Source organism: Microtus ochrogaster, chromosome 16 (assembly GCF_000317375.1).
Source record: "Microtus ochrogaster isolate Prairie Vole_2 chromosome 16, MicOch1.0, whole genome shotgun sequence".
NCBI classification, from domain to species: Eukaryota; Metazoa; Chordata; class Mammalia; order Rodentia; family Cricetidae; genus Microtus; species Microtus ochrogaster.
The window spans coordinates 17180020-17193613 of record NC_022018.1 but is presented as its reverse complement, the minus strand read 5'-3'; the positions used below and the strand labels follow the sequence as shown (position 1 = coordinate 17193613).

General features: G+C 46.8%; 1 protein-coding gene across 1 annotated transcript in view; it reads left to right on the top strand.

Moving 5' to 3' along the window:
- The first annotated feature begins 1815 nt into the window (after positions 1 to 1815).
- Map3k8 (mitogen-activated protein kinase kinase kinase 8) overlaps positions 1816 to 13594 on the top strand; it is a 22012-nt gene continuing 10233 nt past the window's right edge. Inside the window, exons 1-3 of the mRNA XM_005354799.3 lie at positions 1816 to 2029; positions 5731 to 6089; positions 11596 to 11763. Coding sequence (XP_005354856.1) covers positions 5754 to 6089; positions 11596 to 11763 — 504 coding nt within the window. The 5' untranslated portion in view covers positions 1816 to 2029; positions 5731 to 5753. The remainder of the gene's footprint in view (positions 2030 to 5730; positions 6090 to 11595; positions 11764 to 13594) is intronic.

The window sequence follows — 13594 nt, the reverse complement described above, 5'->3', positions numbered from 1 at the left end:
GCCCGCACGTGTTTTGCTAGCACGCATCTGAAAAGAAATGTAATGAAAGAGTGAGCTTTCTTTGCAGGGGCATTCTCTTTCCAATCTGTTCAGGGTTGCTAAATTCAGTGCTGCGTTAGCCTTCAAAAAATGTCTGAAAGTAGCCGGCCATAGAGATGCACGCCTTTAGCCCTACCACTCAGGAGGCAGAGACAGACAGGTGAGTCTCTGAGTTCGAGTGTGTTCCAGGAAAGGAAGGGCTACACAGAGAAATCCTGCCTCGAGAAAACAAAAACCAAAATGTTTGAAAGTATTCTAATTCACTCCACAACATATTATAGCACAGCTACTGCTTAAGGCAAAGCTGTATTGGGGAGGCTTCTGTAGAGAAATCGGGGCTTACTTCCCAGACTACACGTGGTGTAATGAGCTCACTAAAGGGGGAGGGGCGGAGCGTGGTTCCACGGTTCTATTTTTAAAGTGTTTATAAGCCCATCCTTTATTGCCAAAGACATCAGGAAAGGGAGAGACAAAACTCACGCAGCAGGTCGAGGCAACCTCTGTGCTAATCTGGGTTTCCACAAAGAAACTAAAGAGTAGCAGTACTTTAGTTTCAACCCAGACCCGCATGCTAGTCTCTCTCATCAGTGCTAAAATCCATGGAGTTAAGCCGCAGAACAGCCGGGTGCAGGTGGCTTGGTTGGTGCGGACTTTGTTTGCTCGCTCTCTGTGAGAGCCGAAAGGTCAAGTCATCCAAAAGGGGGACTAAGAGGGATTCCTGTAACCACCAAAGTGATGCCCAGCCTCTCTCAAGTCACAGCACTCACGTAGCGCCCTCGCGTTTACAGAAATTGCAGGTGGCTTTCTTCTCCACGGAAATTTAGTCTTGCTTGTATGACCCTTAAGGCTCCATAACGTGGGTGCTATTCCTCATCCAAACTTTCTGTCCTACCTCTACCAACAGTTTCTTAGGATGTCCTTGAAAGGGCAATTCACTGTCCTCAGAGGAGTAGTGGAGAGATGGACTTAAGGGGCGTTTTGAACTTGATGAGGGCGGATGAGCCTGGGGACTGCAAAGAACAGAACGTGCAACTCAGTCATAGGGGCGCTGGCTTCATAGCTCAGCCTGGGTTCACCGAGTCCCTTATGGTGGGATGAAGATTATGCCAACGTGACCTTTCCTCTTGTTCTCTGGGATCTTGCAAAGTACTCAGCTTCTAGTAGGTTGTTGATGCTTGGGCCTTTGGAGGGAGGAGCAGGATAAGCAGGGGTGGACCACTGGAGTTCCTGGTAGTGCTTTTCTTCTCACCTTTAGTAAACTTTCCAACAAAGGAACAAACCCCTAGGTGCCAGAGGGATCCTAGCAGGCAAGTCTTACAGTGGAGCGATGTCACGACAAAGATCAAAATTAGTGCTGGCAAATAACAGCTCAGACGACCTTCACCGAAACCTTAAAACCCAGCAGGGAGTCGCAGTAAACTGCCACTAGACTCTCTACTGGTCCGGTGTAATTTAACTGAATCCGGGGTAGTCCGGTCCTGGCTACTGGCAATCAGTTCGCTACCTCACAAGCCTCCTGCAGCGACTGTGAGAGCGACTCCCGGAGGGTCCTGGGGGTTGGGTGTAGGGGGAAGGACGCGCTCTGGCCGCAGATTTGGAGCCGAAGTCCGGGGCAGGGTGGGTCCGCACGGTCGCTCCGCCCGGTCCCGCCCCCATCTCCACCCCACGCCCCGGGGCCGGAGGGTGGGAGGACGGAATTTCCCAGCGCGGGGGCTCTCGCGTACCCGGCTAGCCGGCAGGCCCTTTCTGTTTACGGAGAGAAAGGGGAAATGGAAAAGGCGGGGAGGAGGCTGGCGTCTGCTGCGCCGCCCCGGGGCCGGTTCAGACGCCGGGAGTCAGGGGCCCGCAGCGCACGGGTGCCCCAGCGGCCGATCGCCCGCTTTCAGGCGACCGCCGCCCGCCGTCGGGGACGCCAGCACGCCTGGTTCCCGCAGGCAAGCCACCCACTGCCTACTGAGCCCGGTTTCCGGAAGGGCACGCGGGACACTAGGTAACAGGGATTTGGGTGCTTTGGGTGTGTTTTGGGGGCGCCCACTCTGAAACGGAGCGTGCCTGCCACCAGGGGAGCCTCTGGTGGCCTGTTGCACGCAGGTAGAGCTGGAAAGCACCTTGCGCAAGGCCGCGGGAGGTGTGGACAGACTCACGGCTCCTCCCCCTTCCTCCTTCTTCCCGGATCCCGGGTGACCAGTCAGTGCGGGCCTGGGCTGTGGCGGGGGAAGTGAGGACCAGCGCTCACCGCGTCTCCTGCGGGGGACGCTGCCTGGACAGCTGCACTCTGGTTGCTGAGCCTGGGTGAGTGCAACTTGGAGGCTGAAGAACCTCGCTACCATCTCTCTGTCGAGGGGCACTTTTACAATATGTAAGCTCCTAAAGGCTCGGTTATCTTAAGGAGTCAGGTGGACCGGGCGGGAGTGTGGGAAAACATATTTGTGTCTAGAATGGGGTTGGTGGTATCGGTTTTTGATTAAAAAAAAAAAAAACTGAGAGGAAAAAAAAGCCAATACTTGCTTAGCATTGTAAGGTTTCCTGCTGAGGCGCCAAACTCTGATGAATTGAGATTAGTGTGTTCTGGTTCTTAAAGAGTTATCCCTTAAGTGAATAAGAAGGATAGTTGAGGTGGCTGGAAGTTTGGAACTGAATTTGATTCTGCAGAACTGGAAAACATCTTTCTGGGACTTTTTCAGAAGAAAAATATATTAAGAAGTGTGTCCCGAGGAGTAATGGGTTGTTTCAGTGGGGGAAAATCCTTTTTAAAAATGGGAAGTAGCACAAGGTATCACTCGGCATTGCCAGGCAAAATACCAAGACTGTATAGTCTGCAGTGACTTGCCGGGAAGGTTTGATTTTGTGGATGGAAGCAGCTGAGAGCCTTACATTCCAGTTTTTTTATTTTTACAGCTGCTTTCTGAAATAATTCTAAGTTGATTTCTAGTTAATGTTTTGAAGTTTCACAACCTAGCCCTTGACTGCATTTGCCACAGCTGTCTCTAACGTTGTCCTAACTCTCCGTTCTGCTAGGAGGTAGAGATTATACAAGGCTTCTTATCCTGACTCTAGGAGCAGTTGTTTGAGGCTGAGCATGTTTGTCAGTAAACTGAAATGCCTTCACCATGCATAGAAAAGGGGCTCTGGCTCAGAGATCTTTAGCACTGTGGTCTGCTTAGTTGAGGCAGGAGGGTGCAGGGTCTTTTCATGTTCTAGAGGCTGTTGGGGAATCCGGGTTGCTGGGCAGCAGATCTATGGGACAAGAGCCTCTCAGGAATTGAGCAAGCACTACAGAAGGTCTCAGAGTTAAACACTCCTCCAACTCCTGTCCTCTCCCCTCTCCCTTCTGTCCGTGTGTGTATGTGTGTTCATGTTCATGTCCCTGCCCAATATATATATATATGGTGTGTGTGTGTGTGTGTGTGTGTGTGTGTGTGTGTGTGTGATTTCTTAGGCTTTGAGCAAAGCCTATGAGAAAAGCACACATTTTGCTCAAGATTTTCTGCAGGATTAAAACCCCAAACTAGTCTTCCTTTCTAAAACAGTGCGGTGACTTGGAACTGTTTGTATTCCACCCTCCCCCCCTCTTCTTTCATGAGTCACAAACTTTAAGTTAGGTCATTTATTTGATAATACAGTTTGGGAGCCATGGGTCCTCCCTTCACTCAAGGGGGCCCTAAAGTCAGCCACTTTTAACTTTTGTTTTCCTAGTAAGTTCTCCAGTGATAGAAACTGCAACCAATAGACCATGAAACTGAGCTAGAAGGTTCTCCTGTCAGCTTACAGAAGTCACTGTGAACTTGAAAAACTGGGGACTTGAATCACAGTCTTCCTCAGATGTGTGAGCTGTCTGAGAAGGCATGTCTGGACCATTGTCTAGATTTAAGTGTGGTGATAACAAACATCCATCACTTCATGGGTTTGGGCCCCTTTCACCTTTGTTTCAGCGTAAACAGTCTTTAAAGGCTTACTGGGAGAAGTCTGGGGCATAGGCAGACAAACCCCTCTTACAGCTGAGAAAGGAGGCTGGCCACGCGTCTGCTGAGCTAGGTCTGCATCTCTGCACTTGGCATAGCTTTACTTACTACATACTAGGCTAAGTCGGGCACCCTGTACACAGGAGGTTCACTGGATGGTAGATGCTGTTATTAGCTCCACCTTGCAGCTGGGGAATCAAGGCACAGAGAGCTTGAGATACTTGCCCAACATGTCATAGGCACTGAGGCTGGTGGTGAAATTTGGCCATAATGAGGAATATTTGGTGTGACCTGGATGCTAGGTGCTTTCCTCAGAAGCAGTTTGTACATCAGAGGCACATGACTTGGTCATGTGTGCAGGTGGCCCCAGGTGGAAGTTTCCAGGATCTTTGAAGTTCCAAGTTGACACAGGTGCATGGCTTTGGCAGAACGAATAGCCTTGTTACTTTGTGTGTGTGTGTTGGTGTAATGTCTGCAGCTGTACACGGTTGTGGATACAATTCTTGCAGGTGTACATGCATGGTGCTCGTATGTGCTGGTGTATGTGAAGGCTAGAACCATACTTTATGAAGCAGGTCTTTCACTAAACCTAGAGCTTAGGGTACAGCTGGAGTTCCTAGCCAGTGAGTTCGAGGGAGCCACCTGTCCCCATACCCCAGCTCTGTGATGCTTGCCAAGCACCTGTGCCTTTAAGAACCTGGAGTATCTTCCAGAGAGGCTATGCTTTCTAGAGCAAGGTGGTTTAAGTCAGACAGGCTCTGAAATTCTCTTAGATCTCTTAGCTGCTCTTATCTTTTCTCCTTTGTAGTGGAACTGAGTTATCTCAAGACCCAAAATCAACAGAGTCACTTTTTATTACTGTTTGCCTTCCTTTGTCACCTGCATTTCCTAAGTGTGGCACCTGATCTTGTGGGACTGAGATGCCACCCCCGCTAGTGAAGTCAGTTGATCATCAATGGTGGCCTGCTTCAAGCACATTCAGCTTTCCTGGCTTCTTTCTACCACTAAAGTTTCTTCAGGCCACTTGATCTAGGGATGAACTTAGCTTTCTGGGACCTTCAGGATGCATGCTTTGTGCTATTATAAATTTTAGGTGTCACGAGGGAACTGTGACTCACAGGTCGAGAGTAGCCTTTCCCATCCCTGTTCATCTTTGGCACAGCTACGGCCCCAGAGCCCTTTCATTTCTTCACACAAGAGTCCCCCACAGATTGAATTTCTCCCTATCCCATTTGCTCCAACCAAACTCGGTTTTACATGCCCTCTTCTCTCTTGAGACTTAGCTTCTTTGCCAAGTTAGTTCCTGAATTTTAGTCAAGCAGTTCTTTTTTTCTTTAAAGCCACCGTGATCTTTCTGGGGGAATGACAACAGTGCTCAAGGTCGGTAGTTATAAAAAGCAGGCGCCTTGTAAACTGGGGAGACCCCTGGACTGCTCTTTACTGTGTTTGTGTTTAGCGAAAGTTTGTTTGCAGTAGCTGGAGCTGATGCCACAGTGAGTAACTCCCGAGCACCCTGCATCTCAGGTTTCCCCCTGCAAAGTGAGCTGGGCTAAAGATTATCTAAGGTCCCATTGAACTTGGCACTGCCCACTTGAATTTGCGCATCCTAGTAAAGAAGAGTCCTCATTATGGACAGGGGCACAGAGCAGCAGATCCCCAGGCCCTGTGATCTCTAGTTCAAGCACATTATAGTGAAAGAAGTATTTGTGTTTTTTGTTTTGTTTTTTAGACGCCCCAGCAGGCACCACAGTGATGGAGTACATGAGCACTGGAAGTGACGAGAAAGAAGAAATTGATTTATTAATTAAGCATTTAAATGTGTCGGAAGTCATAGACATAATGGAAAACCTTTACACGAGTGAAGATCCTGCAGTGTACGAGCCCAGTCTGATAACCATGTGTCCCGACAGTAATCAAAACAAAGAGTGCTCAGAGTCGCTGCTTGGGAGTGGCCCCGAGGTGCCCTGGCTGTCATCTGTCAGATACGGGACGGTGGAGGATCTCCTTGCATTTGCAAACCATATATCTAACACCGCAAAGCATTTTTATGGACACCGACCTCAAGAATCTGGAATTTTATTAAATATGGTATGTTTCTTCTGACCCGTCAAGTGCTGTGTGTTCAGCTTTATTGGTATGGCTTCATTGAATGCAGAGTGCCATTGGAGGGGGCTTAGAATGGCTGCCAGAATGTAATTATTGGTGAGAATCACCTCTGTGTTAAAAACGAGAAGGGAATCTTCACACAAGCTGCACTTCAGAAATCTATAATTTAGTAGTAATTCTGTGATGAAGCGATTATGAATATACTTTGTTTTTTCAGGGGTAGGGCATGCTAGGTCAGTACTGTACCCCTGAACTACACCCCCAGCCCTCACAGATGTATTTTAGCAATTTTCTTAAAGACTCACTCATATCCACCAAAGACAGGGTCTTAATGGGAGTCCACCAGCCAAGAGACAAATAAATGTTGTCTTAATAACGTTGAAAACCGAATTATTTTCTCCTCTTACCACATTTAGCCGAATTCATTTCCTGCAGAAGTGCAACTTATAGATAGCAAATATCTGTTTCCAGATTCACGAGTGATGGAGTTTCTTAGCTATCCCAGGTATGCAAGTAGTCCAGAATGTTGTGACAGTTCTTTGTTGTCAGGTGGAGCTTAGGTGCGCCCGGCATTCTGACAGGTCCTTAGTGGGTTAGAGGTGAACGCGTGGGCAATGGTTAAAAGGTGACTTAATTTTGTAAAAAGGGCAGCTTGCAGAGGAGTAGGTGGTGAGATGTAAACATGGTGTTGATAGAGGCAGCTCTCTTTCCCTTGGTGTGTACCAATGGCAGCATGGCCCGTGCTGGGGAGCTGTTACTGAAGAGCCCGAGTTGGCACAAAGGAAATAATAATAATAACAACAAATAATAATTTTAATTGCCCTACATCCATTTAATGAAAAACAGCACAGTAATTTAGGTCAGCTATGTAGTGAGTTGTTTTGTCACGAGTCAGTTGTATCTGGCGCAGCACAAAGCAAGCTCACGTGTGGCATCGGGGTGTGACTTCCTTTGGTGTGGATCTGCCACGCTGCACTTAACAGTGAACGGAAAGCTCTGTCTTTATAAATGGGAAGTCCTCATTTGAAGCAGAAGGCATACCTGACTTCCACAGCCAGAGTGAAACCAGAGGAGTATGCTTCAGAATAATGCCCATGTGGAGAGCAGCGAGCACAGCGCTCATGTTCTCTCTCATTTCCCAACTATTTGGTAAAGACACGCAGAGTCAACTAATCATCCTTGCTTGCAGATGTAGAGAAATCTAGGCGTAGTTGTCCTCACTGAAGAGAGATGGACCATGGTCTGTGTACACAAGGGAACGCTAGGAAAAGTAGCTTCTAGCTTCTGTGTAGGAGCAAAACCAGAGAGCAAATGCAGAGAGGGCCGGAAACCACAGTCATTAGTAGGAAGTAAAAACTTGGTCAGCAGAGGCACAAGTCAAGTACTGTTTGTCATTCCTTGCCAAGGAACCTGTGCTTAATAAATGGGCAAATCCAAACTAAAAAGAAAATTTAAGAATCAAAGATACCATAAAGGCAGGGGTCTTAAGAGTCTTTAAAAGCACTTGTATTTTTTTCAGTGGTGAAGAATATAAAATGTAAAGCAAGAAGATGGAAAGAGTGGAGTGGTAGGGAGGGAATGGAATATACTCACAGGCATGTGGATCGGGCCCCATTAGGCCTGGGGACTGTGCCTCTGGGGACCGTGTTTGACATTCCTGTCACTGGCATGAAGAATGGAACTCTTCCCAGGGCTGGTGGTAGTCTGTTACAGCTCTAAGAAGTGATTGCCTATTTGTTGGTCTTCAGTCAGAGCCAGTCTTGCTTTTAATATCATTGATTCTGGCATGGTGCTTTCTGTGGACCCATCCATCCCATAGTCAAGACCTTTCCCTACTCATCCTCCAACTACAGGCTTGGCACAGTTGCATACTTTGGGCTAGCTTTGTTATTCTTTCTCTCTCTGCATTAGAGAATTAGCTGCCACTTAGATTAGGTCCTTGGTAAAATGTATCCGATAAAGCTTCCTACATAGGGTAGAATCCTTTATGCAAATATTCATTTGTTCATTGCTAGACATAGCTGGGACAGCCACAGTGTATCAGGCTTTTCCAGGTGCTAGTTTATGTCATAGGGAACGCAATGCCTGGTGTGTGAACAGGTAACACAGATAGCACTGTGTGCTCAGCCACAATGTGTCTACACCCTGACAGCCTTGGGGATGCTTAGACAAGATCTTTCACATCCATGAGTGTGAAGAAGGGAGGGGAAGAGAAGGATGTCGGCACAGACATCCAAGAAGACTTGGTGCCTTTGCCAGGCTGTAAACATCAAGTTGTAGTCAGCTAAATGAACTGAAGGTTGTTTCAGGTGGAGACCGCATGTGTGAAGGGTCAGAAGCATAGAGACCTGTGTGTTCAAGCAGCCAACACCCACGGTGCTGCAAAGTTAATTAGGAAGGGTGGAGAACTACAGATCAAAACAATATCACAAAGCGTGGGTATGTTGGATGGGTTCTCCCTGGGTGTGTATTTATATGTGTTCTCTTTCCCTTAAAATAATATATGTTAAAGATTGCACTAGTGTTCAACAAAATCCAAGGAAAGAGCACCAGGAGACCAATCTAGGAACTGCTTTATGTCAGTGCAGTTATTTATAACCAGTCCATATTGATCTGGGTAGAATTACTGATATTGGGTAGAGTCCTCAAGCAGTCTACTCTGGAGGTTGTATGTGGATCTGAACCCCCCCACCCCCAGCCTGGATTCATTCACCACACACCCTGCTGGGACATTTGGAGTGATAATCCTCAGGGCTTAATCATGGAGTCAGAGCTGCTCAGAGTGAAGAGTCCAGCCTTCTACCTGATGTTTGAAGCAGGCAGTTTATAATACTGGGTAGAATAGTCTGGTTTCTTTCTCCAGACCTATTAGAAAGAGCCATCACTTACTGCGTCCAGTGCCTCATTTGTCAAGGTCTGATCATAAGAAAGTTTCTTCTTATATACAACCAAATCCATCTCTAACTTCCTCTCCCCTTAGATTCTCCTCTCTGTCCCACTCCTACCCAGCAAGTCTATATGATGAGTAGCGGTGATAGCTGGAGTTCTGAATTAAGAACTTGGTATGTTGTTTGCCTTTGAAAAGGAAATTCTTACTACTACCTTGTCACCAGGAAGGTAGGAGAGACATAGCTTTGTCTTTGTTTTTAGATCGTCTGCTTCCATGCATGCAGCTGAAGACCTTTTGTATGTCATAGGAACCAGGTCACACAGCTCACTCAATAATACCTAAGTACTGGCCCGTATCGTTTAGTACAGATAACAGCAGTTTGGATGAGGACTAGAAAGCTTCTGTCTAGTGTGTGCCCTTGAAAACGACTTTGGTAAGTTGGAGGATTGGCAGAAATAAACAGCAAGGTTCTACAAGATTGTTTAGAGGGGACCCCAGAAAGGAGAAAATTAAAGATAAAAATGCATGTCAAACTCAAGCAGAGAAGACCTGGTGTTAGGGAAAGAGCCAGGACTAAATTGCACGCTGCCTGTGACTTGGGTCTCATCGGGCGAGTTCAGGAGGCTTTGAAGAACTGAGTCTGCACCCAGCATGGCTATAATTACAGCCTTCTGGAACCCCAAGGGCTCTTACACAAAGCTCTGGCTTTGGAGTCGTACGGACCCGAGTGCAAATCCTAATTCTAGCACTGATTGGAGTTGCTTCACCCCTGGAAGCCAGCCTCAGCTGTGACATGGGATAAAAATAGAACCTAGCTCAGGATGGCTGCGTACTTTAATGAGAGAATGCAAAACAGCAGCACCACACCTGGTCCCTAATTAGTTGTGTGTGGCAGCTGTCCCTCCCCTCTGTCCCCTTGCATAGAATAAGGGGGTGGAGCTGGGTCATAGCACACTTAGTTGGTGAACATGGGTCAAACCTGCGATGGTTAGCTAGAGTTCTGTGAATGGCAAGAAGGGGACCCAAAGCCAGTGCTGCCAGGGGCCTGGCTCTGTCTGAATATGGAAGAGACCACCATCACAATAGCCTCAGCATCCTGCAAAGTGAGGTCTCCAGTGACAAGAAGCGACACTTATTTGGAGAGGTAGTCATCATATTTTAAATGAGACAAGACCATGGTTTCTGTTTACTTCCTGTAGGGACCTGTATGGGGTCCCCCTCAGCAAAAGCACCCTGTAAATATTTAAGATTTAGATTTAGTGATATTTGTGTTTCCAAGTACTGGGTTATTCTTCACGTCCTTTCCCAAGGAACGGTAAGCGTTTGTTTGAGGACTGTAGAGCTATTTAGCAATGATGGAGGCTGAGCAGTCCTTTGGTCAATAGGTCCTTGGCTGTGATTAGAAGCCTAGATGCACCTGCAGTAGGATTGAGTGCTTCTTCTCCTATGGGATAGGCTTAGGGGTTCCATAGTCTCTTCAGCTCATGAGGTAACTCAATACTGTTTCAATCAGAAGTCCTGGTTTATTATCTTAGGCCACAATTTCACTAATCACACCAAGGAAACAGCTGGCATCTGGGGAGACTGTCCATTAGAACACTTCAGACATTTTTTTAAAGCCTGTGTTCCAGGCTTTGTTTCCCAGGGACTATCATTTTATTTAAATTGTGATATTCACTTTCTATTTATTTATTTGTTTGTTTATTGTTTTTGAGACAGGCTTGCTAGGTAGCCCTGGCTCGCCTGGCCCTCCCCAGTACTGGTATTTCTGTAGTGTCCACCATAGTGGGCTTCAGTGGCCATCCTCTGATCCCACATTGCTCTCAGGATATAGATCTTGATGTTTGAGATGACTGGTTTTGGTTTTGTTCTTTGTGTTGAAGTGTGTGTTGTTTGTTGTTTGGTTTTGTTGTGCTGAGTGTCAATCCCAGGACCTTGTACACACTAGGCCTGTGTCCTACCACCGAGCCACACTCCCGGCCCTGAAACCCCTCATTCTGAAAGACCTGATATAAAGGTTTTCTTGTCCATGAACCCTCAGAAGTCTGGACCCGCCTTTCTCTGCTTATGGCTGCCTCCTCTGCGCCAAGCATCCCAGGGCGCACAATAGGCACACTGTAAAATGGAGTGAGGAAGCCAAAGAGAGACAACTCTGCCCTTCCTTGTTTATGTAGCATCGTTGACTCATGTCTCTGGCATTGCACACTGGTCCCACGATCCTCCCTGAGCCTCAGGTAATTTCCACACGCGTTCTCTGTGCATCATGCATGAGTAATAGCTGTGCAGACGAACAGGTTAGCGCATTTTAATAGAAACAAGTCAACCTCCTTTATTTTCAGTCTTTGGGTCACTGTCGTCAGACTCCCTAGATAAATAATTTTGCAGCTTCTCTTTGGCTCAACTATTCATCAAGCATTTGGAAATATGAGCAGGTTGGACCAGGAACTTGTGTCTGTTACAAGCTTTCTCTGTCTTGTTCAAGTTCTAAATATAGCTAGTAATGTCAGAATGACGCACAGCACCACTGCATGGCACGGAGTGCTTCTAAAACAGCCTCTCTGGAGTGGGCTTCAGCTCAGCCTCTGTGTCTCCTCACAGGTCATCAGCCCCCAGAATGGACGCTACCAGATCGACTCGGATGTTCTCCTTGTCCCTTGGAAGCTGACGTACCGGAACATCGGCTCTGGTTTCATTCCTCGGGGGGCCTTTGGAAAAGTGTACTTAGCCCAAGACATGAAGACCAAGAAAAGAATGGCATGCAAACTGGTGTGTACATCCACACTGTGTGTCTGACTTCCTGGCTTTGGGTTGTTTACCATGACCCAAGATTCTACCCTTACCTCGTTTTGCTTAAGTTTCTTGTCCCAAAGTGTCTGTAATTTCTGGAGTGGCTGGTGGCCTGGGGCCATTCAGTTCCTATATCTCTACTTAGGTGACTTGGAGCTTATAATCTAATTAAAAAATGGTTTGAAGTGTTTAGCTTAGGTAATACTGTGTCCCATAGATGGGAGTTGGGGGAGCTCACTTGAGATGGACGAGCAGATCTGTGTGTAGCTTCTGCCCCCTGGGGAGGGGTCCGTAGCAGGCAACAGAACTGAGGGAAACTGGATCTGGTTTCTAGGACTGAGTCAATACGTACAACAGCTGAAAGGTCCCCGTCTCTTATTAAGCAATGACTGTTTAACATCAATGTATTGCTGCTTCATAAGACCCTGTCAGTGAAGACCGTACATATCCGGAGTGACCCAGTAACTCCTCTGCTTAGTGACACCCGCCAGAGAGGTGTATTCATGTGCGTGACTGTTCTCTCTGTTCATCTCAGCACGTTTGCTGAAGTGGCATTCTGGGAACTTCCCAGATACTGATAGATGGAGATGTATGCCCTGGAACGCTAGACCACAAAGAAAACAAATGGTTCACAGCGAAAGCAGCGTGGCTGGGTCTCAGAACCCTTGAGTTCAAACAGTCAGACACAAAATAAGATCTATTGTATGAGGTCCCATTCATATGAAGTACAAAAACAGGACCCCAAATCCGTTAGCTAGATGCTGTGATCATGGGTACCCTTGCAGCATAGTGACTGAAAGAGTCGGGAGGTTCCTGAGGGAGCCTGGTCCTCTGATTTCAGTTGGGAATCACAGTTGTAGGTCCAGTGGACAGTCCACTGCGTTTGACACCATTTTACAGTGTGAAGACATTAAATATCACTTTTTACTCTTTTGTGGTGCTTGGGATCAAACCCAGAACTTCACTTATCCTGGGCAAGTGTTCTTTCACTGGTTACATCCCCAGCCTGAGGGTGGTGTTTACTCTTGAGTTAGCAAAAAAGTAGAGTAGAAAATAGTTGCCAGATACCATGTTTCAGTCTCTCGTAATAACCGCCAAAAAACCCCAACAATCTGTTGTCTTTCATTTATTTTTTCATTATAGTTCACTAGATAAGTCTTTAATCCCAGCACTTGGAAGGCAGAGGCAGGCGGATGTCTATAAATTCCAGGACAACCTGGTCTACATAGCGAGTTCCAGGCCAGCCAGGGCTCCATAATGAGACTCCCACCTCAAAAAAAAAGTTTGACTAGATAATCTTTTATTAAAGAAAAATAAGACTTATAATAAGCTTTTTGAAACGTCTATCTAGAGCGACCCTTCCAAACTGTAAACTACCTAGAGACTTTTTATAAAACTTGGAGGCCCAGTGTCCTGTTTTTCAAATTTACTACAAAAGCCTGGGAAAATGGCTTTGTAGGTTGTTGTCCTTTTAGTGTTTGTTATACCTAAATATTTAAGAAGAGTATTTTTCTTAAGAAAATCAAATATATCATTACAAATCCCAGACAGGCTCAAAAGGATGGGGGCTCATGGGTGGGGTCCCCTCCCTTCATTTGACCACTGTTAGGAGCTGATTTTCCAGGTGAGTGTATATTATCACCTTTAGAATAACATCTGAACTTCTACAATTTGCCTTCTGCCCAGCACAGTATTTGGAGCTGTTTAAGAGTCTCTCTGGCCGGGCGGTGGTGGCGCACGCCTTTAATCCCAGCACTCGGGAGGCAGAGGCAGGTGGATCTCTGTGAGTTCGAGACCAGCCTGGTCTACA